General features: G+C 40.0%; 2 protein-coding genes across 3 annotated transcripts; both read right to left on the minus strand.

Annotated features, from left to right (window-relative positions):
* Positions 1–16: 16 nt before the first annotated feature.
* fhl3b (four and a half LIM domains 3b) lies at positions 17–17788 on the minus strand. Of its 2 annotated transcripts, none has more exons than XM_067495923.1 (6): positions 17603–17788; positions 7134–7315; positions 4275–4449; positions 3203–3372; positions 1513–1699; positions 17–652 (listed from the first exon to the last, which is right to left on the minus strand). In XM_067495923.1, the coding sequence occupies exons 2-6, from the start codon at positions 7287–7289 to the stop codon at positions 501–503; spliced, it is 840 nt and encodes a 279-aa protein (XP_067352024.1). In that variant the 5' UTR covers positions 7290–7315; positions 17603–17788; the 3' UTR covers positions 17–500. The 2 variants fall into 2 exon arrangements, with proteins under 2 accessions (XP_067352024.1, XP_067352032.1); XM_067495931.1 differs by lacking the exon at positions 17603–17788 and adding an exon at positions 7464–7484.
* A 1833-nt stretch (positions 17789–19621) lies between these two features.
* Positions 19622–24046, minus strand: rragcb (Ras-related GTP binding Cb). The gene is made up of 7 exons (XM_067496016.1): positions 23533–24046; positions 23112–23315; positions 22832–23031; positions 21812–21926; positions 21586–21728; positions 21343–21491; positions 19622–20561 (listed from the first exon to the last, which is right to left on the minus strand). The coding sequence occupies exons 1-7, from the start codon at positions 23710–23712 to the stop codon at positions 20404–20406; spliced, it is 1149 nt and encodes a 382-aa protein (XP_067352117.1). The 5' UTR covers positions 23713–24046; the 3' UTR covers positions 19622–20403.
* Positions 24047–24499: the final 453 nt, after the last annotated feature.

The following is a 24499-nucleotide window of genomic DNA, read 5'->3' on the forward strand; positions in this document are numbered from 1 at the left end:
TATTAACACGCCATGATTTCTTTAAACACATTTTTATTGCATGTATGGCAGTGGAAGTTTATTTAAAGTGACTAGAACACGTTTTTGCAACAACACATACATACAGTGGGGGGAGAGAAAAAGGAAGTTTCATATAAAATGAGTTTGCTATTATGTCTAATATGACATTTTTGGTTTATCTAGCTGTCCTAAAGACAAAAGGGTCACTAATCACCTCTATGAATAATAAACAAATAGCTTAACTTAAGGGTTTACTTACAGTTAATCTTTTGCATATTTTATTAGTTTTTCAATGTGCAAAACTTAAAAAAAAAAAAAGAAAAGCAAATTTCTGCGCAATCTATACAAACATTCAACATGCTAAACGCTTTCAGTTGTAAATGCTGAGCTTTGTATCAATTAATTAGTAATGATGCAGTGTTCATGTGAAAAGCTGAGGTTTACAAATTTCTCTGTATGCTGGTTCAGGTGGAGGTGTTGCAGGTATTAGTTGGTGGTGGTCAGTCGTCGTTGTTGCAGTCTGTACACAGAATCAGGTCGCGATCGGGGAAGAAGCCAGAGCCCACGAGCGACACAGAGCAGCGTGAACACTTGAAGCATGGCTGGTGCCACTGACGGTCCTCAAAAGAAACATACTTTCCATCTCCAAACCCTGCCAGACATAAAAAGCATGTTCATCAAACATGAACACGCGAATTAATATTTTAGTGGGAGTGGAGAATGAGTTTCATTGCAGCCAACATTCAGAAAACAAATTAATTCAAGATAACATCACAAGTTGGCAGTGGCAATAATAAAGCTCCGCCCATGTACTTCACGGTTCATAGCTGTGAATAAAAAGCTTTTAATTTAATCTTGCCGTGGAGAAAGAAGCGATATCTGCATAGTCTTTTCTTTCATTTTAGTTCCTACATGATCATTTAAAGTTATCAGATGGTTGACAGTTTAGGTTATTATAGTGTTGCTCAAATTATTTTGAATGTGAAAGTTTTTGTTACTAGAAAAAAATTATTTATTTCAGTGATAAACTGAAGAATATTAATGTCTTTATAATAATGGGTTATCCTCATGGTTTTTGTAAATTAAATGATTGATCACATGACTCACACTGGTGGAGAAGGATGTTTTTCAGTAAATGATTGCAAGATATTTGGTATTAAAAGGTAAAGGTATTAATTGAATGTATTTTTCTGAGCATTACAAACGCTACAAAGTGTTGAACAGAATTTGATCATTTCCGTTCGATCATTGTGAATGTATGCTCAATTAGCCAAAAGCTGTAGACACGTGAGGATCATTGCTGCAATTTTAAAGATGAAGAAAGAAGAAGTTCAGATCAATTTGTTCTCCACTCAACAGCTTCCATTGGGATGAATAAGTGGCATGTCTCGCCTCAGTGTCCCGTTGTCACAGTACGTCCATGTCCTCATCTCATACTTTGTCAGTCACTGTTGCAGCACCTGTTTTGTTATCTGTAGGAATAAACTTGGAGCCCCACTAAACTTCACTGACCTGTGATGGCCGTGTTGCAGCCAGCACACTTTTTGGCATAGAGGCTGCTGAAACACTTGACGCAGTATGGACTTTCTCCCTGCGAGGTGAAGGGTTGACCGGCCAATGGGGCTTTGCAGCCTGTGCAGAAGAAGCACTCTTTGTGCCACACCTCCTCCTTGTAGGTCACCCCTCCTTTAGTCAGAGGCTGGGGAACAGACACAAACAAACAAGTTATTATCCTGCTCTGGTGAAAGATGGAGGCACAAAGTTGTTCCTGATGTGAAGTCTCTGATGTCTTTTATTCAGATTTATTCACAATGACTCTCACTGCTCTTTATACATGATTTTACTTGTCGAATTTGTGATTCAACACCTGGTTGTTTAAAACAAGATGTTAGGTTTAACCCAGTACAGGCTAAACACGATAATATTCACTATTTACTGTTTAATTCTACTTATTTCCAACCAACTACTGAGATGTCCAATGCCTTTAAAAACTCAAGAGTGACATACAGGTCATTACTTTGTTCACTTTGCTCACTGTCTTTAAATCTTTTTTCTAGGTGTATTTTACTGGGGTCAACTCTATAGGATGATAATATATGATTTTGTCTTGTCTTTGCTCCTCTTGTGCTCTATCTACAATCCAAATCCCCTCAAAAGTTGCGAAGATGTGAAAACGTAAATAAAAACCATTAAATCATATTTTATTTACCAAGCAACATATCAGATGTCAAAACTGAGACATTTTGCCATTTCATAAAAAATATTAGCTCATTTTGAATTTGATGGCAGCAACATATGTCAAAAAAAAGGTGGAACAGGGTGATGTTTCCCATTGTGTAGCAACCCCACTTCCTTTAACAACTGCCTGTAAACATCTCCTAAACGAGGTGAGGAAACCAGTAGCTGGAGTTTTAGAAGAGGAATGTTGATAGTGGAAGTCTTGATGGTGGATGCAAAAAATTCTAGCTGCTTAACATTCCTGGTCCTCTGTGGCCAGATTTTTGGTTTTATGATGTGCCAAATGTTTTCTAGTGGTTAAAGGTTTGGACTGCAGACAGGCCAGTTCAGCACCCAGACTCTTCTCCTGTGAAGCCATGCTGTTGTGACAGGTTCACACAAATATACAAGGCCTTCCCTGAAAGAGATGTTGTCTGGATGGGAGCATATGTTGCTCTGCCTCTCTGAAATACTTCTTTAATACACAGTCATGTTATTGACCTGTTGCCAATTAACCTAATTAATTGTCAAATGCTCCTCCATTTGTTTTTGATTTGTGGCAATTACTTTTCCAGCCTTTTGTTGCCCCTGTTCAAATTTTTTTCAGACGTGCTGCTGCCATCAAATTCAAAAAGGGCTAATATTTTCCATGAAATGGCAAAATATTTCAGTTTCAACATCTTATATGTTGTTTATGTTGTTTATGTTCTATTCTATGAAATAGAATGGGCAGAATCTATGGGTTGATGATATTTGTTTTTATTTACGCTTTCACATCTTGCCAGCTTTTTTGGAATATGGGGTTGTTTATAGACAAATAAAAGAAACATAGTTCATAATCACCTTTAGCATCTTACTAATTTACTTTATTGACACAATCGATAAATTACAGCTGTTTTCAAGTAATTTAACTTTAAAACAGCTTTTCAGTATTAAGTTTAATTATGAATTCACTAGGTCCGTCTGAATATGAGACATGCTTCACCTTTTTGCAGTGGCTGCACTGAGGAGCGAATCTGCCCTCGTAGCACGGCACACAATAGTAGTTGTTTTTGTCTGGTATGAAAGCCTCAGCGCCGATCGGCTTCTCACAGCTGTGGCACACAAAACAGTCTTCGTGCCACGTGGAGCTGCCGTACTCCAACATCCTCGACCCTGTCAGAGACGAACACCGGACGGCAGTGAGCAGATGATGGTGGGACATTAGATGCTTCTGTTGACATTTTCAAGCGTCTGTGTCACTTTAGGTGTTTCTCTGAACTCTGCCCTACAACTATAAACTGGAGTGAAGTGTCAGAGACGTCACATGGCTCGTGAGTACATCTAAAGTGATCACTCAGTGTGACGGCTAAACCTGTTCTTACACAGAAGCACTGCAACCCACAATTACTTCAGCTTATCATGCATTATAACAGTCTGACAAGCTGTCACTGAGCAATGCACTCACTGGTATACATGGCTGCACAGTATTCTAGCACTGCTTTGTACATTTATTTCAGTTTTAAACATCCTATAAGTGGCAGAGCCTAGCATACGCTTCACTTGTAGAACCTGTCATGCTTATGAAACTGGGCGTCTGATCCTTTAATCTCTGGCCGTTTTATTACTTCTGGGACCTGAAATGAAGCCAAAAGGCATGATGGTGTTTTGAATTTGAACTTGGCGGAGCTTTTAAGAAATAGGGGAAGAGGGCAGCAGTTTTTAAAGCCAACTCAGGCTGAATAGAATCTGAAAGTGCTTAGTTCAAACAAGAACTGGTAATCAGTCGTAATCCCACACTACCCAGAGGCTCGGGTAATTTTCTGCGTCATCTGACCCCACTGCTGCACAGATAACTGTGCTGGGAGATCATTTCGGCAGAGCAAGGAAACAATCATTTTGTTATCATCTAAGCCGTCACACCCCAGATAACAAAAACATATTCATCTAACATAAAAACTGTGCGAAGACAGGGTGTGAGCACTGTTTGAGTGATTACTCAGAAATCTGTCTCCAAAGAGCTTTGTGAACTTGGTGTTCGAGGGGGTGCGGGTGCAATCAGTTTTTCTTGTCACTACCTGGCATGACTGTCTTGTCGCAGGCCACACACTTGGAGGAAAACTCGTTGCAGTAGCAGTCGCTGCACACCAGTGCGTCGCCCTGGCTGGTGAAGGGCTCGTCTGCCAGAGAGCGGTCGCAGCGGAAACAGCGAAAGCAGTGCTCGTGGTAATATCTGTTCTCGTAGAAGAGCTCCTGGAGGAATGAGATAAGGAGTGAGCCACTAATGATTGTACAATGTGTTGGGGTTTAAAGGCGCAGTGTGAAGGATTCATTGTCATCTTGTGGGAAACACCTTACTCGCTTCACCCCTCCATTGTGGTAGCATCAAGTGCTAACATTGCCCAGCTGTCTTTCATCCCAATAAAATGGAATAGTATAAGGGAAGAGCTGTTTTGTTGAAGGAGTTTAGTCTTATTGTCTGCGAAGCTTAGCGGGATTTCTAAATCAACATCAGGAGGGGGGAGAGGGAGAGGTCGTGGAGCAGAGGAGCTACCAGAGGGGAAGCCTCGGGAGAAGAAAAGGAGAGATTGGAAGCCCCCCAAAGGCACCAAAGAGAAGTATTTATAAAATTATTTTATTGGGATGTGACACGAACAATGGCAATACAAGAGCAAGTCCCATTTACATAGCAGCTCTTTTACACTATATATAGTCAACACAGTCAACTTCATCATCAAAATGCTAATATCCCTCCCCCTAATTCTTTGCTTTATCCTGTCTGGGTGAGTGTAGAAACATGGCAGCACAACATGATGGCCTCCGTGAAAGGGGAGCTGCTCCCTTTGTAGGTAGTCTTTATTGGCTTCATTCTAAACTAAAGAAGAGGCATCGTTTTTTTATTTTCAGGTCATTATACACTAATTATAAATACCATATTCCATTTGTGCCAGTAGAATCTATGTCTTGCACACTGCACCTTTAAGTGGATCTATTATAACACATACTCAAAATAAAAACATTGAGATTTAGAATAAATATCATCAATACCAGAACCCTGTGGTAAGAGATGTGCAGTGGACTGTGAGTTAATAAAAACACTTAAGTGTTAATGGTCCTCAGAGGGAGAATCTCTATTTACATATTGTTGGAGGTCAAAGGTCACAGGATTCATTTACTATGGTGAACACTTCAGTGCCTTGGGAGCCTAAACTTTGAAACCCTGCATACTCCAAACAGACGAGAGTCAACATAAGAGCCAACCATGAGGAAAAATCTCCCCCCCCCTTCTTTTTTTAGAATCCAGAATAACCCATGTTGTGATTTTACTCTTTTGTAGCTGCTTGTGTTCCAGTTCATCAGCAGTTCATAAAAACTCCGTGACAAATGGCTCCATTGAAAAACTTATTTGTGAGGTATGTGGTTTAACAGAAAAAGAAACTAAAGGAGCAGGATGACGAAGGATGAACGTCTTTGAGCAGAGGAGAAACAGCCAAAGCAAGCAGCAGCGTAATTTAGCCTCACAGGGAGTCCGTAATTCACAGGACACTGATGGTCTCGTGGTCTGTGGGAGTATTTTTTAGAACAGTGTTTTTCATTTTAACCAACTAAGGCATTTTGGACTAACATGAAGGTGATTAAGACAGTTTGGTGTAAGTAGAGTAATGTTTTACAGGAATATCTGTTCTCTAGATGATAATGCAGTCAGATATTAAACTTCACACAAACGTATAAATTATACAATGTATTTATTTCTACTGCAAGTAAAGTACTATTTTGTTGTATTCAAAAGTGAAAAAAGACATTGACCAACAGAAATAACATCTATGTTGATAAATGATTTATCCTAATTTTCAGTGAAAAGACAACTGTTCTCTGGCTTCCACTTGTGAGTCGCAGCTTTTCTCTGCTTTCTATTAATATAAACGAAATATCTTTGGTGTTTGACTATTGATTGAAACAAACCAGACAATAAAGACACGCTGAATTCTTGGAAACTGCAATTACCACATTTGGAAGTTTGATGTTTATTAAAGCACAACTTAAAGTTTGCATAGCAAATCCAGTGGTTATTTTTGCTTTGTCCCGACTCTTAGAAGGATTCAAACTTCCACATTCAAGTACATTACGTGGATATTTTGCAGAGCTGCAGTATAAAAGTCCCTCATTCATTACCGTCACTGCGAGTCAACAAACCACAGTGGAAATTTTATACCAAAAACTTTGTAAGATATCTAATTATTGCAGAGTCCTGATGCCTCATATAAGCTTTAGAAACACATTACTGCACAGAACAAGAACTGGATACTGTCCCTCATCTCTTGTATGATAAAGCCTAAAAGGATCTATTCACCACAAGTTTGAACAGGACGGATTTTCAAAGCAAGTTAAGTCTTTTTGTGTTTATGTTGGCACCTAACAAAACTGTGAACAAAGAAAATGTTCTGTACTTAGGTGCAATTTTTGAGGTATTTCTACTTTATTTGAGTATTTTCATTTTATGCAATTTAATACCTGTAGTTTACTGCATGTGATGAAAATACCATGGTTCTACTTAATTTACCTGTTGACTGCTAGTTAATTTTCAGAATCAGACTAATAAAACAAAAATACATAATAATAATAAAAACAATAACCCTTTATCTGGTGTGAAATACATGAGCTACCCAGCAGTATGTAAAGTACCCAACACTCCATAAGGTCAATAAGTCAAATAGTCAAATAGTCTCCATTACTTGTATAATATGTAAGGTCGTCAAATCGAGCTCCAGCAGCTACATTAAAGTGAAGAACATGATAATATATTAGCAATATCATTTTCATTGATGTGACCTGAACCATTCCAAGTACTTTTGCTACCTTTTGCACCTTGTTTTGTCCTTTCCAATTTTGCGGATACACTCCAGATCTGGAGAGTAAACATAACATGAACAGCCTACCTTGGCATTGTGACTGATGATTTCCTTACATTCCTGGCAGGTGTTGGCATGCAGGCGGTCGTAGCAGGGGATGCAGTGAGGGTTGTCCTCCACCTGGATGTATTTGCGTCCGTACAGGGACTCGTTGCAGTTTTTGCAGTCGAATCGGTCACTCATGATGCGCGGTGTTTCCAACAGGCCTCCTACGGAGCAAAGTATTCACAGTTTAGCTTTTTTACTATCAGCGTGAAGGAGCAGGCAGCTTGGAGGAGGAGTGAGGCTACTAAGACACACAGAGAGAAGGATGAAGGGAGGCAGACAGTTTTTTGGACATGTGGCAAACAGACCTACATGGGAGACAATAAATAGCAACATAGGAAAAGGAGCTGCTGCAGATTTAACACACGACAAATGTGCAGTTACGGCTTCTTTGTTGTAAATCGGTTCTGTGATCATTTAACTTTCTCCCGTTGCGTCATCAGTCACTGTAATCTCTCCCTCCCTCTCATTCTTGTGTGAAACCCCCTGCAGGGATTTGGCTTTGAGAAAGAACAACTAAACAATATTAATTGTTGGGAGCTGGAATGCTCTGAATGCGCTCTCACTTTCAAAGACTCTCTCGGGGGCTTTTTGATCTGCGTTTTTTTCTTTTTTTTTTGACAGCAACGCAACTCATTTATCTAGTTTATCCCTTGATGTCCGCAACTTCCTCATGAATGCATAACTTTAATTTGAAACAAGATAACAAAACAACAACTTTAATGCCATCAAGATGTCTCTTGTTTCCAACTTAAACTTCTTCCACCCAAAGTCATTATTATGATCTTATGAAAACTTTTCCCAAATCAGTTAAAGAGCATATCCCAGACTCCTCTAATGTCCTTAAGACTTACAAACAAATACAGAATCTCCCAGGACAGGGTTTTTAGTGGCATTTCTTCCAAAGGCACACTTTCTCATAAAAATCTTTTAATAGGCTCACTTGTGTCCCACATCTCAATTGCCTCATGGTAAAGAGTTTTATTTCTTGTCTGCCTGCTTACATGATACAAAACACTATCCCACAGGGGAAATGGAGTTTAACCCCAAACATGTCTTTCTCATCAGATGCTCCAATCGAATTTTTCAGCTCATCAATCACCTAAAAAGGCCTCAGAGCATAAATTAGGAGGTAAGTATCATCTATAATGTAGGGGAAGAACATGACGTAAATAACTAATCATACAATACTTATAAATGTGATTAGAAGTAGATACCGCTGGTTGTTTTTGCCCAAGATATTTTTCTTTTTCCTCTAATCAAAAACCACACATGAAGAAACGGGATATAAAAGGAGCCACTGACGCAGCTAATGAGATTTTGCTTTATTATTATGACTTTAAACAACTGAGTAATAAGGTCGATAATGACAACGCTCGGTAAGTATGCTTTGATCCTAATTTGTTGGTGAAAAGATGTCGATATGTCTCATTTGAAACTGATTTAACTGTTGTTTCAACAGATTGTCAGTGGCTATATTTCAATGTGTAATTACAGCCTGCTTTTAAACCAAACTTACCAATTGTAACATTTTGACCTGCAACCAAAATGCAATGACTTATAATCCACTCTAATATGACTCCACCACCAACTATGACCTTAACTTCACCTTTCTCACAGTTTTAACTTAAAAATCCAGTGCAGAGCCGTTGTATTGGATTGCAGTAGATTATACAGATGTACCTTATGAAGTGTACATGACAAAAATGGGACACAAAACAAGTACACATGGAACACAATCTGCAAAACTACAGAACTATAGTCAAAACAAAGTACAAAATGACTACAATAAACTACAAACTACAGTGAATACTATACAAACTAATGCAGAATTACTGCAATAGTACCAAGAAGGAACACAAAACAACTAAGAGAGGGATCAGGACTCCAGAGATGCACAGAATAACCACAAAAAGACACAAAAAGGACTCAGTCATAAATAAAAGAAACCAAAAATAACTACAAAGATATGCAACATTATCAAAAAGGGACACGAATGACTACAGAGATACGTAAAATGACAGCAGAGAGAGACAAAAACAAAGGTAAAGATGACATCAGGCACAAAAAACAACAAAGACAACAAACTAAAAAGCTACTTTCGTAAAATGGAAAATGACCACGAAGAGCAGCCAACCTCTTAAAAGCAAACAGTAAATTATTAATTAGAAAATGAATGTACAGTAGGAGGGGTGGTGAGGTTTAAAGGTTCACGGCTATTTAGGTTTTTTTGGAGTAAAACATAGCAGCTTTTATTGATAATATTCTTTGAAAGCTCATTACGGCTTTGTGTTTCCGATGTCTATTCCTAACCTAATTCCCAAATGACTTGATTGACAGGTCGTGCAAACGAGGAAGGACAGGTGGGCCGGGCAAACAGGCAACACAGTCACCATCCCTCCATTATTACGCAGCACAGTGAGGCATTAGCAGGGTATGTGACCCCTTGTTCTGCAGCTGCAAAGGGAAATGTGTGAGGAAATGAAGTGTGGGAGGTGGGAAAACTCTCCTGTGGAACAGTTAAGACAGACAGGCACGGCTAAATAAGATGTATACGGTGTGGATGAAGAGTATGGATAAGGTCTCTAGAGTTTGGGTATATGTTCAAGCTCAGGATTACAGCATCTGGAACATTGCATTTGCGAAGGCAGACACTTAAATATTTCACTTGGAAACACTTCTTGTTTATAATTTTCTCCCTATTTTGGGCACAGAGTGACCGTGACATGTTTCTATAATGTCAGAAAGAGGAGATGGGTTCAACAAAGAGCAGCTGAGAAACTGTGTGGCTCTGAAATTTCCCTGAGGGCTCGAGGAATGAGCTGACATCCCCTGCCTCTGCCCCGCTCCTCCCCTCCTCTCTCCCCAGCGATGGGAGATGTCACCCGGAGCACAGCGCAAACTCCAAGGCCATTTGTTTTGTCAGAATAACAGTTTTTGCGGTTTGTTATGAAGCCGGTAAGAACTCAACATCGCTCATGACGAAGGTTTCCCACTCCTGAAAGCTGATTTTTACAGTTTCACGCTGCGTAAAGTATTTCCATCTGGTCATTTTGAAAGTGCAGTTTACATTCCTCATGTCTGACTGCTATCAAACATGTTGTTTCTAATAATGATGCTGCAAATTCAGATAAACATACAAAAAGATAAACATGGTCTGCTCTCAGTCATGTCCTAAAGCTAACGTCAAAAGCAGAAACTCCCTGCAGGACTTTTTCTCCCGGGGCCTTGTTAACAGAACGCCAGAGGACATCCCTCACGCTGCACATCCCTCCCTGCAGATAACAGCGCTGCTTCCTCCTAAAGGGCATCGAGCTAGGTCAACAAAACATGGAGGAAGACCAAACTGAGGCAAAAAAATCACATCCTATGTCTGTTTTCTGTCAGATTGCTGTCTAAATGTAAAAATCAGCCCAACTTCCCTCCTAAAATATCTTACGAGGGTCAAGTTGTTATTCCCGTTCATCTACAGCTGCGACACATGCAGTGATAGAACAATGGTTTTCCTTCCGGACATAGTCTCCTTGGTTTTGAGCTTTATGTTTCTCTTCCTGAGCCACAACATCTGCAGACACATTCTATGGTCTCCAGCTGTTCTCGTTCATCAAAATCGTCTTTAGGAACCCTATAGGGAATTGGTTGGTGCCAAAATGTATCAGCTTCAAATTAAAATCCATCACTGCTTACAGACATATTATGGTTCCTATAAGTTAAAACAGTAATCAGCTATACAATGGGTAATTATGGTTAACTCTCAGAAACAAGTACAAAGTTGGAGCCAGGAGGTTGTTAGCGCAGCATGAAGATTGAAAGCCAGACGAGAGACTTATAGTTAGAGGTTTTAGTGGGAGTTACATGCAGCGTCTTGGCAAATAACAGCAAGGAACAATAGCTTTTCAAACTGCACTGTAAGTCTGTGTGTATCCAGCAACACAGAATTGCAATAGTTAGTGCACATATTTAGGCGACAGCAGTCGAACTTTTTAAAGAAAAAAAAAAGGCTGGAACGGTGAACAAAATGGCAAGAGGAGACAACCTGGAGTGAAGCTATTGTAAGTTAACACTAACAATGACCTTTCTGAGCCTGATTTCATGGCTCTTTGTTTGTACTCGTGCTACTGTTGACACATCATACATCTCAGCATTTATCTGCCCCGTAAATGTCATTGGGGGCCACAGTAGCTGCTGTTGAGCTAAACTCTATTCTCTCTTAACTGTGTCGCTCACAATGCGAATACGTGTGACTGTCTGATGCTAATCTCAGCGCAGAAAAAAACAACCCACTGAGCCACATGTTCAGGACCAGTTCACGGTACAGGTGTCCTCTTGGGATTCCTCATCATCTCAAGACAATAATCCAAACATTCATCCTTCCTGTCTATGCACGCTCTCTCTCTCTCTCTCTCTCTCTCTCTCTCTCTCTCTCTCTCTCTCTCTCTCTTTCATTCAGCTGCTGAAACTATTAAAACCCACTCTTCACCTTGATGAGTGGACATGTTTGTTCACTGCTACTCTTGCATCAGCGAGAGATTTACCGCAGTCACTTGGCCACAAATGTTTTTCAGGGACGGGGCGACTCCTAGCCTCCTGTCTTATGTCCCTTCATGGCTTGCCGCCGATGCTAAACTCAACAGGCTGACAGGAAGCCAGGAATTCTGCAAACCCCAAGACCTCTGCTCGGCATTAGTGTTTATTTTCACCGTGGAGGAATTTAGGCTTGTGTCAGAGGTTTACAAACGAGATTATTCCATGATGAAAACCGCTGTCACATGTAATAAAATGCTTTGGAACAAATATGTAGCCGAGTGTTGTATATCACAGGCACTAAATATTAATTCATGCATGACAACACAGCCTCAGAGCCTTTTTGGGTCATGTTAGTACATTCCTTCTCTGAAACCGGCACCTGAATCGGAGCTGTGCACCCTATAGTAATAAGATGTGCTTGGCTGTTTCTACCAATCTTCAAAGCTTTATCTGCTCAAGAACTGCAGAGAGTGTGTGGATGGTAAAAGGTTCAGGCGACAAACCCGAGTTTATAGCCACATTAGCCGCAGTGTTGTTCTGCAGGTCAGCAACTGTTGTATGGACATTTATGGTCCTCACAGGATGAACCGTACAGTCTTTAATTAAACTCTTGCTTTTTGTATTTAAAATATTTCACCTTTCCAGCAAAATATCTAATGTCCTCCAAAGCTAACTGTAGTCAAACATTACCAGTCACCAGTTGATGACCTGCACTGTTTCCTAAGAACAAAAGAGTTGTTCAGAGTTCCCCTACATTGTGGTCAGCTGCTAATTTTCTGTCCCTCATCCAGCTTCTCCAGTACCACGGCTCACCTCATCTGTCTGTGAGGATTTCCGGTATTGCACAGAGAGTCAGCAAGTTGATTATTAAATCCGTGAGTGGCCTGCCAATGGAACAAGTATCTCACAGATTTGAAGTTTTCTAGTGTGTGACATCAAAGAAAAATGAACGTGAACTTTTAAAATCTGATATCCGGCCGAAATTGAGAAGCTTTGATGCTTAGTGGGCCCGATGCTTCATTGGAACCATTGGAAAGAAACTTTTTCTTCCAGGTTGTTTGCTTGTATGATCTAAATTAAGTCACATGAAGTGTACAGAGCTGCTTGCATGGCTCTAGTCTGATCAGATAACCCAAGCAGAGCATGCATTAAGTAAAAAAAATAGGAAAAAGCTTGTAACAAAGTTGTTTTTTTTATTACCCAAACACCCAAACTTTACTGTGTATTTCCCCCTCAAATGGATTAAAATGCTTTGACAGCATCTCCAGCTCAGAACAGTCCTCGTATTGTGTGAGTCCACAGTTACACAGCCGGGAGGTGAATTGGAATTCTGACAGGGGCACAATACTCTGCAGAAAGTGCTATGCACAGAGGAGCCCTGCAGCAGGAGGAAAGTGACACCCTTATGGTAGCAGCTATAAACTGTTACAGAGTCGGGGGGGGGAAACACAAGACCGGTCTCTTATGGCTGTCAGATTACTGCACTCTCTTTCATCCCCAGTACAAAGACACTCAGTGTGGCGTGGTTTCCTCCAGATCACAAGGCCAATTACAGCTGCATGTACACAAATCAACTTGAACGCACACTGTAGCTTTTTCTTGCCTCTGATTAAAGAGCTCATCAGGACGAATTGCTCCCTGCTGGTTTCAAACACTGAAGATAGATTATTTTGGTTATCGGAAATTGAAAAGTAGATGCAGCTTCTGAATCCTTATAAGGTCAAATCAGGTTCAAGAGCTCAGCTGTGTTTTTTAATTGGGAGTCATTCATTTTGTCTGTTATGAAAATTTCTATTTTCACAAAACAAATAGCACTGGATATTAATGACACATAACATGTCATATTTATACATTAAAGTGCTTTTTAAGTGTGGCTTTTTTCTGCAGATCACATAAATCACATTACGCTTAGTATCACTGGATATCTATGAGACATAAACTTGAACACTAAGCAAAACACTGGAGAAGAAATAACTTTAAAACCCAGTAAAGGGTCTCTGGATTTGCTTTATGAGTCTCCGGCCGGTTGTTTGTTTACTCTCTGAAACAATGTGGTCTGCAGCTGCAGCTTCACCTCTGCAGCTGTTGAACAAGCAGGCAAACAACAAGAAAACAAGTCACCGTCACGCCACAAACCCTGTACGGATTGCAGCACTTCCCAGTCTGGGGAAGTGCTGCAAGACCCACATCTTGGCTGCGAGATGGTTACTGATGTATGAAATATCATACAAATTTGCTGCAAATAATTATGTTTATTTAGTTTATATTTACTGGATAGTAACCTGCTTAATCTGCGTGTCTTTATGTGTAAATGAAACATGCTATAATAATTTATTTTAAAGGTCCATTAACCTCCTGAAAATCTCCTGGAAGGTTTCCCAGAAAGAGTTAGAAGAAATCAGGAAAAAGGGGAATGTGCATGAAAGAAACCAACCTACAACCACTACCTCTTAACTAATGATAGCTCAGCAAACTCCATGAGACCATGAGATAGGCTGAATGCTTCTCTCCTTTCTCATGGTCTTTTAGAGTTTGCTGAGCTATCATGGGGTCATCACATGACCTAAAGTAAATATTAAACTTAAGACGCATTTCGTCTAAAAAACCACATCTGCTGAAGTAAACTGAGATGCACTTAAAAGTAGGCAAACCTTAACGTTGGGAAGATTTTCGGTCACACAAGTGATTTCAACCATGAGCTCCTCTTTGTATTTGTTAAATTCTGCCTTGGTCTTTTGGTCAAAACGTCGCATTTTATGCGGGTTGAGCTGATCTGTTGCCACTGGAATGGCGTCAATTGAAGTCAAAATAAGTAACTCAGTGAGCACTTCACGCAAAGCAAAGCTGAATCGAAGGTTATTAATTTTGCAGCCTTTAATAAATAAAATGTAACACGTGATGATGGCACTTCAGGAAACTCCGGAGATAATTAGGGTTCACCCTCTGAGGACTATGACTGCAAAGAGTCATGTCAGGGGTGGAAGAACCAACAGACTGAAAACGCCACCCAAAGTAAAGCCACCAGCACAGATGAAACAACTAAATGTCTAACATTTAAACGGTTGTGCAAATGATGAACACATAAAAATGGAATAAAGATTAAAAGATTAGGCATCAAAAAGATTGTAATCGGGTGTATTTACGGAGTCTCGAAAATCAGAGTACACTCAGTGAAGTTAATTTTGGCAACTAGGCTGTTGCACTTGGATTGTACTCACAGACAAACATCAACTGATACAAATAAACAGTGGCCTGATCTTAAATTCTGACAACTAATATCCAAAACAAATACACAAGTAAACACATTTTCCCGGCGGCTGCCAGCTGGCAATAGACTCTCCAGCCAACGTCCGGGGTGTTAATGGTACCGAATGTTTGTTTTCTGAGAAACTGCTGGGCCTGCTGTCTCTGTTTTATGTTTGCTGCTGGATTTATTTGTCTTTGATTCCGAGCTCCATCTTTGTCTTGGAAGGACTCAGAAAGGCTGAAGGCTGGTTTCACTCAGTGACAAGTCACAGTTATCAGACTGAAACCAAGAACAGACAACAAGTGTTGGTCAGTATCGTTCTTTTTTAGACCTCCATAAATCAATGAATGACCTTGAGGATGTGAGCAGCTGGAAATGTGTATGTTAGGACATGTAAGGTTTTTTAAAAAGAAGAACATTTGCCTGATAAAAAGCAAAGGTACAGAGGATTAGCTTTGCTTTGTAGAACTGGAAACGAGAGGAAACAGCCTGGCTCCATCCAAACATAACAAAATCAGCCCACCAACACCTCCAAATGTCACTAATTGTACACAAACAGATACGTTACCATTTTTGGGTTTGGAGCGAGTAGAGGAACCACCAGGAAGTCACAGCTGTCTGCTGTTGTTCAAAGCAAGTAACACATGAATAGTTGATTTTATATTTCTTTGCCTCTGTTTTTCATCCTGAGTGCAAATATATGTTTATCACCTCCTGGCTTCAGAGCCCATAGATTTCCTGGAAATATGGCCGAATATTGGACTTACCTTTATAAAATTGACACAAATTCGACTTAGTTTTTTTAACATCAGAGCTGAGTGGCCCTATCTGACTACTGGTTCTCAGACTGATATCTGATCCGTTAGGTCAGATTTTCTTCTTTTTTTAGCATCTCACTCCTCTGCCTTCTTCATGAGTGTTGTTATCTCACAGGCTGGTAAAAAAAAAAACTAGGACAGTGAGATGAGGAAGTCAGTGGACATTAATGGAGAAGCTTCCATTTTCAAGCCAGACGGGAACAAATATACTGTGATCTATGAGTTATTCTTGCAGTATGGCTCATATTTCAAGTAAATATGGGCATTTAGGAGGTAGGTTTGATGCATGTTTCTGTTAATATCCAAGCCGGCTTGTAAACTATCAACACAAACAGATCAGACTTAAAATAACAGTTAAGAATGCCACCAGCTGCCGGATCCAGAGTTTTATCAAGAGAAAAATTTCCCAAAATATTGAACTGTTCCTTTAACTCTTCCCATGCTGTGCAGCAGGAATAGGAAATAGAAAAGTCAGTGATATGAGTAAAACCGACTTATGAAGCTCTCACGCCCCCAATGTTCTGATCACTTTACAATCCAAAACCATCTTCCTTTCGCTGCTTTATTTGTCTCCAGTGCACAGGCCCAAACCTTCACCCAGTGCAAGAATTTCAGAGGAATGTCACTGTGGTCAATATGTGGCAAAATCATGTGGCTCCAACACTGAGAAGAAGAGGGAAACAAAAAAACAAAACAAAAAAAAAAAACATTTTTCTTCCACCCCATCTTCTAAAAATAAAAAAAATACAAAAGTCAAAGATGCCTTTCTGTGCATCAACCAGAGCTGGATTGTTCCAATGAATGCATTAATCTGGTACATGGTGGTTGTAGTGTGGGGATGGAAAGTTTGAGCGGTGCCAGAGGACGGAGGGGGGGTTTGTCAAGTCTCCAGAACAAAATGTGTAATCTGAAGGAGACATGACATCACTCTAACGCTAAGACTTCAGTGGCTCCTGCCAGATCCACAACTTGTGTGTGTTCGAAATATGTTTGCAAGAGCTTTAATTGTAAAGAAATGAAGCTTCAGTGAGCGTCTGTCACGTCGCAGCAGCCTCCTGTCTCCCGCTAATTCAAGACCTGGGGGACTGTTTCCTGAAAGGTCTCCTTGTTCTTGTTCTCCCAATTCCTAGTTCAGAAAAAGGGGCCGCGGCACTTATTCACAGGATCAGTTACTGACTTTGGACTTGGTTCAGTCCCCCAGCCCCCAATAACCTACACTATTTCCTCGCTCAAAAGAAACAACATCCTTTCCAGTCCATCCTGGGTCTGTGGGGTCAGCTATTTGGCTTGAGAAATATGCAGTTTTTGCAAAAACGTTTATTTTGTGCAATCCGTGGTAGCGTTATCAATGGCTTTACCATCAATGAATTGTTTAAAAGAGCTTAAAAGCCAATAAGAAGAAACAAAACAAGCACATTATGGTTTGCAAGGTTTTGAAAATCCCTTAAGCAGATATTTATCTTTTGTCAGGTCTGCAAATATTCACTAGTGAGCTCAGTAGTAAATAGAAATAGCTTCTTCTTCATATCTACAAATTAATTTTGTAGCCAGACGATTGATTTAATTGACGCCTTTGAAGCCTCTCTGTATGCAACGATGCCTAAAATTGAATAAAAATAAGAGGAAGATAATGGAAATGTCTTTGTTCCTTCAATGATGAGACGTTTATCAACAGGTGTAGACAGGTAAGGATCTGTGCGCGCCTCAGCAGCGCAGACATCGGTATATTACACCCAAGAAATGTCATCCTATCACACTTTAAAGACACTCAGCCACCAGGTGTTCACGTTAATGAGGTGTAAGTAGCACAATGATCTACTTTTGATCACACACATTATTATAAAAAGAAAGAAACCCACCTCTCTTTTGCGCATTAGCCTCTGTAGACGCTTGTGAGGGACCTTGCCTCTGCAGGATCGGCGCGTCCACAAGTGATGCTCTGATGTATGAAATGACAGATAATTAAATACTCCGTGGACTCCTGCGACCTGAGAACCGACGGGTTTCCACTGACTTAAGCGTCTGGTGCGTAAAACCAAAGCATTCCACATAAACACCGCCCCTTCCCTCCTCTCCCTGTGTTTCCACTCCCTCTGCCTTTCTCTGGTTCACCTTGTGTGGAATTCACGCGGAAAGAAGGTTCGCGCGCGCGCGCGCGCGTGTGTGTGTGTGTGTGTCTGTGTTTTACATGTAACGGAATATTTCAAATTACATGGTAGTCTTCAGAGGATCCAAAGGTTTGATTATGGAAAGCGCTTTATTATCTCTCTGAATGGAAAAGCACCAAAATAGTCTGGCAGCTGTGGCAGTAGTTTAATCTGCTCTTACAGGATTTTTGTTTTCATACATAACATCACAATAAGAAGTCTTTTGGGTTGTAATATGTTTTATTCTTACCACCATATTAACGTTTTGTAAATGACCACATGTAATTCAAGCGTAAAACAATATCCGAGGACGTGTTAAAAACGTAACAGTTTACACATATTATATAAGCATGTAGTAACTTTTTATACATGTTACAAAGCATTTGCAGTTTTTTCCTCACACTATTTAATGACTGTTCATATACTTTTTTTATAGCCTTTATTATCTGTTGATACACATTTTGAGGTATAGTTGCACCCTGCGGCTTTCAGCAGCAGAAGGCCTTGACTCAGTGGTTAAGTCTTACATTATTACTTTAGTTGCAGCTATAACAAACAAAATTGACAAAATATAAATAAGTTTACGAATTTGCAGTTTAGATTCGGAACAATGCCCTGCGCTTACAGACACTGTGCCGGTGTGTGTTATCCTCCATAAGGTTGCTGGCCCACACAAACTAAGCTCTGTCTTCCAACTCTCAGGTTTTCCTTTATTCTCATCTTTATTCTGAAAGTTTTTGTGGTTTGAAGCAAAACTGCAAAGCACTGAACAAAAAAAAAAAAATCGTAGAGAACAAAATATAATTTTCCTCCCTCATTGACCTCTATTTTCCACAGTGGTGAGAAGGAGGTCTGGGGACAATTAGAGGCTTCAGCTGTGGCTCCATCCTGCCACTATCCATTAAGTCAGGATGTATATGAAGTGAGGAAGGGTTTTATTTCACGCGTGTGGCATTTTTAAGCTCATTTACACAACATTTTAATAGAGTTTAATGGTCTTCCCGGAAAAAGTGTCCTTTATCTGAATCATTGCACAAGTATTTGTGTGGATGAAACAATCGGATTATTCTGACCCATCAACATTTACACATAAATGTGCTGCCACCTGCTGTTCAAAGTCATTTTCCATAGAACATTTTATAGTTATGAGAAAGGATTCTGCCCGTATTCATTTCATAATTATGAATATGGTAGTAAATCTTTATAAAAACATAAGCTACCATAATAATTTGATGCCTTATATACTTATGACTAAGTATCCCATAATTATCACATTTAAATGTTATTGTTGTTTTCTAGGATCAGTCTGTTGGAAGGGATTTCCCCTCTTTTTTCCTTTGTTGTGGGGGTTAGGTTTGCGTGGTTAGGTCCTCAGCAGGGTGAGGCTGGGTGCTGAGAAGCAGAACAGATCTGCAGTAGTTAACATTAAAAAAATACATTACAGATAAATATGCTGCACTTAGAAATGATGACGTTTGCAGTAGATAACTAGTTCTCATAGTTTCCCCATTACTAGATGTAACCCGTGGGCCATCTAGATTTACTTCACCCTAAGGTGCTATGTCATAAAAGCACATCAGAAAGGTTAATAAAATTATAAGCTACTAATATATTAATAGGGTTCCTTGTAATTATCAGACCAGTGATTATAAAAACAAGACGAAAAAGCCAATAGATGAAAAACATTATTAGGTTAAGTTTCTTTCATATATAACTACGGTTGACTCAGAATATGAAAAATATTTTATTAGAGAATTTTACACACTAAAAAAAAGTTGCACCAAAAACCAAAATATCTGTGTAGTAAATTTAGGCAAAATGTCCATGAAGCTACATAACATATTGCATGAATTTCGGTTATTTCCAGACACCATTAAGACCAACATACTGCAGCAGTCTCTGAATCCACCGACGCCCTAATGGTCTAACTGGCACAGTCCTGGTATGAGCAGAGCCCGTGTCAGCATGAGTCATTATCAACAGAAAACACGGTGAAGTACCTGGGGATTAAAGCCACCTAAAGCATGCAATAAGTCAAGGTAAAATGAGCAGAACCATGGAAGTAGAGTTCGAACCCAGTCATTTTTGAGGTCACGAATGAAGACTGTGCCCAGTATTTGCATGTGGCGTAAACAGGATTAACTGGCCGAGGTAAACATAACTGACAGAAGTTTTAACATTTTCATACGGATACATGTGCAGAAAAGTGGAAACAAAATTCTAAACATACACTGGCGAGTTTTTTTTGCCTTGTCACCTGTGAGCATGAACAATATATTTGATATTAAGCCAGATGGAGAAAATCAGGTAGTTCACATTTATTCTAAAGGCTCATGAAACGTCGCTTGGACCTACGAAGGTCCACTGTCATTCTTACTTCTGTGCTTCTCCAACTTATTCACATTCAGTGGCACAAATCCAGGCAGCATTTGCAGAACAAGAGGCACGTGTGCTTTCGTATTGTTGCAACCCATCGCCACACTTCAGGTAAACTGAAGAGCTGCCCCTTTCACTTAAACAGCACTTCCGTTCAGTGCAGCATATTTCAAACCACTCAAGTTGTTGCTGGACATGCTCGCTGGTCTCCAGACGGCGCCTTGTAACGGGGAGCCGACTTCAAACACTTCGTGGATGGCTTTTCGGAAACAGTGAAAGTTATACTCTATCAAACCTGCAAAGACAACGAATAGACCATTTAAAAGTATGTGAATATAAAGGTGACAGATCTTTTGCAATGTGAGCAAAATACATTGTCTAGTTCATTATATCCACAATGGTTTTTATTTTATTTTTATATAACAGTGTTACCTGCACTGAAACTATTCCTTGGCTTTGTACAGTGACTTTACAGCTCAACAACCAGCAGCCACAGGCTACATTCACATTTAAAGCGCTATTGATCTGTTTGGATTTTACAGACCAAGAGTTTTTGTGTTGATGATTCACATTCATGTTTGATGTATCTGGCTCCAATGAGAAGATCGCTCACCGGCCACCTGTGGCTAGATTCAACTTAAATGTGCTCACAACAATTAAAAAAAAACATTTTTAAAAAATGTGGGCAATTTTTGTACAACCATAATATAATTCTAGCCATATCATTCTGTTCCAGTCCACAGTCTGTTTACGCCACGGTTTGTAGTGTGCACGAGCGAAATCCTCCACAACTATTAACAGTATAGGTTGTAAACATAGTTGATAAATGAGTGGATAGAAGTGTGTGTTACCATGGGAGGGGAAGCGGAAAGCATGAACAGGAAAAGATAAAACCCTCTTAAGTGAAGAAAACATCTGACAACTCACAGACAGCGTAACCAAAAGTGGTGCTGATACACCTGCGGTCCATCATACCTCTCAGTTGGCAGCATCAGGCTTTTAATCAGACCTCTAGTATAAGCAACCTGCCATCTGATCGTGCCAATGTAACTGTTTATAACAGTGCAATGACAAACCTTTCTTTTCAAAGCTCTCTTCTCTGAGGATGCAGACGAGAGCGAGGAACTTTGTGACCTCTTTTAAATAAAGCACCGTAGTGTTGTTGAGCTTGATGATAGCCAAAGACTCCTTGTCATAGGCACAGCCAGTGCCATCCTCCATGAGCCTGGCAGGAGGGAGAAGAAGGAGAAGCACATTCAAACCCCTCGATAAAAAGAAAATTTACGTTGCCAACACTTGTAAAGTATAATTCATCTCACCCATAGATGCAGGAGACGTCAATGACAACATCTATCATATCACAGCAGAGTTCGTAGGACTGCATGTCCACAGGAGAGCTGTCTGTGGCGATGTAAATCTTGCTAACTACGTCAAACAGGAAAGCTTTCTCGATCCCAGAATGCTGAACAACACAAAGCATGCAAATGTAAGAGGATGCGAAAAGGAAATGCTTTTTGACTGTATCATAAAACAAATAAAACATACGGATATAAAAATGTTCAATAGGTTCTCCAGGGTCGGTAACTGAGGAATGAGCTTCTGGACGACTTTACTGAAGGCCTCGAATATAGAGTGGTCGTAGATGCTGGTCAAGTAAAAGCTGAGGGCAGAGGCAGACAGAAGAGTTAGAGGCCACAAAATTACAAACAAAAAGGCAAAAATCCAGTTATGTCACTATGAGAAATGATTAGTGTAGAATTCCTAAAAAAAAAAGGTAGCAATTTATTGCATATTGCTAATGTATTTTTCTAGTACTTTGCCCCTTGTAGATTGTCTTTATTGTTTTACTTTATGTTTTGTCCATGCTGATAGTAGATAGATCCATTGATAAATAATAGGCTACTTTAGTAATAAACCCTAAGAGGAAATGTAGTCCTACAGCAGCCAACTAACACATTAGAATCTTTTACTAACACACTTATTCTACACTGGGATGGTTTAGACAATATTAAAAATAAATGTACACAGAATACATATGGCCACTTTATTAGACACTTAATTACAAAACTCAGCAGTTGTTCGTTTTTTTTAAACCATGTTATCACCGTGTTCCTTCGAATTAAATGACCTTTCTAGGGACATTTTTGCAATACCAGAGCATATTTGAAAAAAAAAAAAAAGGGCGGGGACATTAGTTATGACAGCAACTAATGTCCCCTCTGAAGCTACAGCAGTTGTCCATGGACCATTGGGTCATTGGTTCAACTCCTGACAGAGTGTTGCTGAGCAACATACTGAAAGCCAAGTTGCTCCTGGTGGGTCAAGTGAGCAACACTGTAAAACACTTTGGATAAAAGTGCTATGTAAGCAGTCCAGATGTAGATGTATTATTTAGCAACAGCTCTCACTTTGGTGTTTCATTGGATCACATACAACCTCACCTTTGCCTAGCACAAATAAAACAAACAAATGTTTCTAGCAGCGATCTGCAGCTCCATGTTGCTTTGCTTTTTAAAACCCTCAGTAACTCAGTGTCTAACTGGTGCAGACAGGTCAGGAACTCACCTGAGGTGAAGCTTCTCCAGGCCGGCGTCAGCCAGATCGTCGTTGGCCCTCTGATGAATGTCTCTTTGAGTTTCTATTTTGTGGTCATCTGACAGACCATCAACCTTATGGATGAACACAGCAAAGTTGATTTCTGCATTCACTTTGTAGGCTCTAGATACAGTGAGGTGGAGCCGCCCAAGGGCCTCAACGTAGTCATCCTAGTAACAGCAGAAGAGGCACATTTAACATGTGAAAACAAGAGTATTTAAAACCCCAAATGATACTAATGACAACATGCCTGAGCATCGATGACAAAGATCAAAGCACCAGTTCCCTTGAAGATCATCTCACTGTCAAACGTGGGGTCAAAGAAATCCACCTGGCCAGGAAAGTCCCAGATCTGGAAGTTGACAAAGGAGCTGCTGGAGATGTCGTCCTTGTAGATTTTGTTGGTGCTCTCGAGGAATAAAGTCTCATTGGGTGACATCTTGTGGAAAACCACCTGGGCAGGGACACACGAGGATCACAAATCAAAATTTTTTTAGATTCACTTTCAATGTCCAAAACTAAAACGTTTCCCCTCTGTAATAGTGTGATTTATAATGACGTGACTATCTGGGGTGCGTAATAAACTGGCAGCTGGTAGTTTTCTATTTCAGCCCAGTCCCAATACTTGAGAGATGAGGTGCTACATAATAAAATGAAAGCAAAAACAACACCTTCTGGATGGACGATTTTCCGCTCCGTCTCAGTCCCATCAGCAGGATCCTCGGTTTATCAGCTGATGTGGAGGTCTCCTCCATGTCGGGCTCCTCCACCCCGTAGCCAAAACTTTTGGGAAACGAGCCCAAACCACCGTAACTCCCCGTTAACGTGGGCTCTTCATACTGGATCGACATCCCGAGTTTTTGCAGGAGTTACCTTCACCTTGTAAACGCGCAGTATTTTCAGTTTTTTTCCCGGACTGTATCTAAACAACCCGAGGATTTTCAAAAACGAGCTAGCATGACAAGCTAATTAACTGTCAGCTGTAGCGGGGTATTACAATTAACGCTAGGTCGCAAAGTACGTGGACATTTAAATAACAAGTAGCAAGAGGGTAAATCACTGCAATGTCGCCATTTGTTTATTTATTTAAGCCATACAAAAGTAAAAAAAAAATATTACTACAGAGGATACAGCCACTAGTTAGACATCTCCGCCCCCGTGAGTGTTGCCAGATTTGGCCGACAAAGGGTGGATACAGCGGTTTTTTTTTCTTCTTCTGTACATAAAATTAGGTTAAATGTGAACAAAATGAGTTTTTCTTTAGCAGACACACATAACTAATGGTGTTAAAAACGTTTTTATTTATGTGAACAAATGTACATTAAACAGGAAGTGTTAAGTGAGTTACATTGAGCTCATTTTGAGCCTGATTTCTGAATGTTAGCCAGTATTGTCAGCCAGCTATCACTGCATTACTTTACTGACAAAAAATTACAAGTATAATAATAACTGTCGAGCAAAATTCTGGAGCTTTGTAAGTGTCACTGAATGTTAGCAAATGTTTGCGTAGTGCATCATAGATAAGAGCTTTGGAAAGTGTAGTCATCACCTTATCTTAATATATGAATATTCATTTTGTTTATGACACAGATTTATGACTGAAAATGGTCCAATCCTGTTGTAGTGAAATGTGCAAAA

Source organism: Channa argus, chromosome 1 (genome assembly GCF_033026475.1).
Source record: "Channa argus isolate prfri chromosome 1, Channa argus male v1.0, whole genome shotgun sequence".
In the NCBI taxonomy this organism is placed as follows: domain Eukaryota; kingdom Metazoa; phylum Chordata; class Actinopteri; order Anabantiformes; family Channidae; genus Channa; species Channa argus.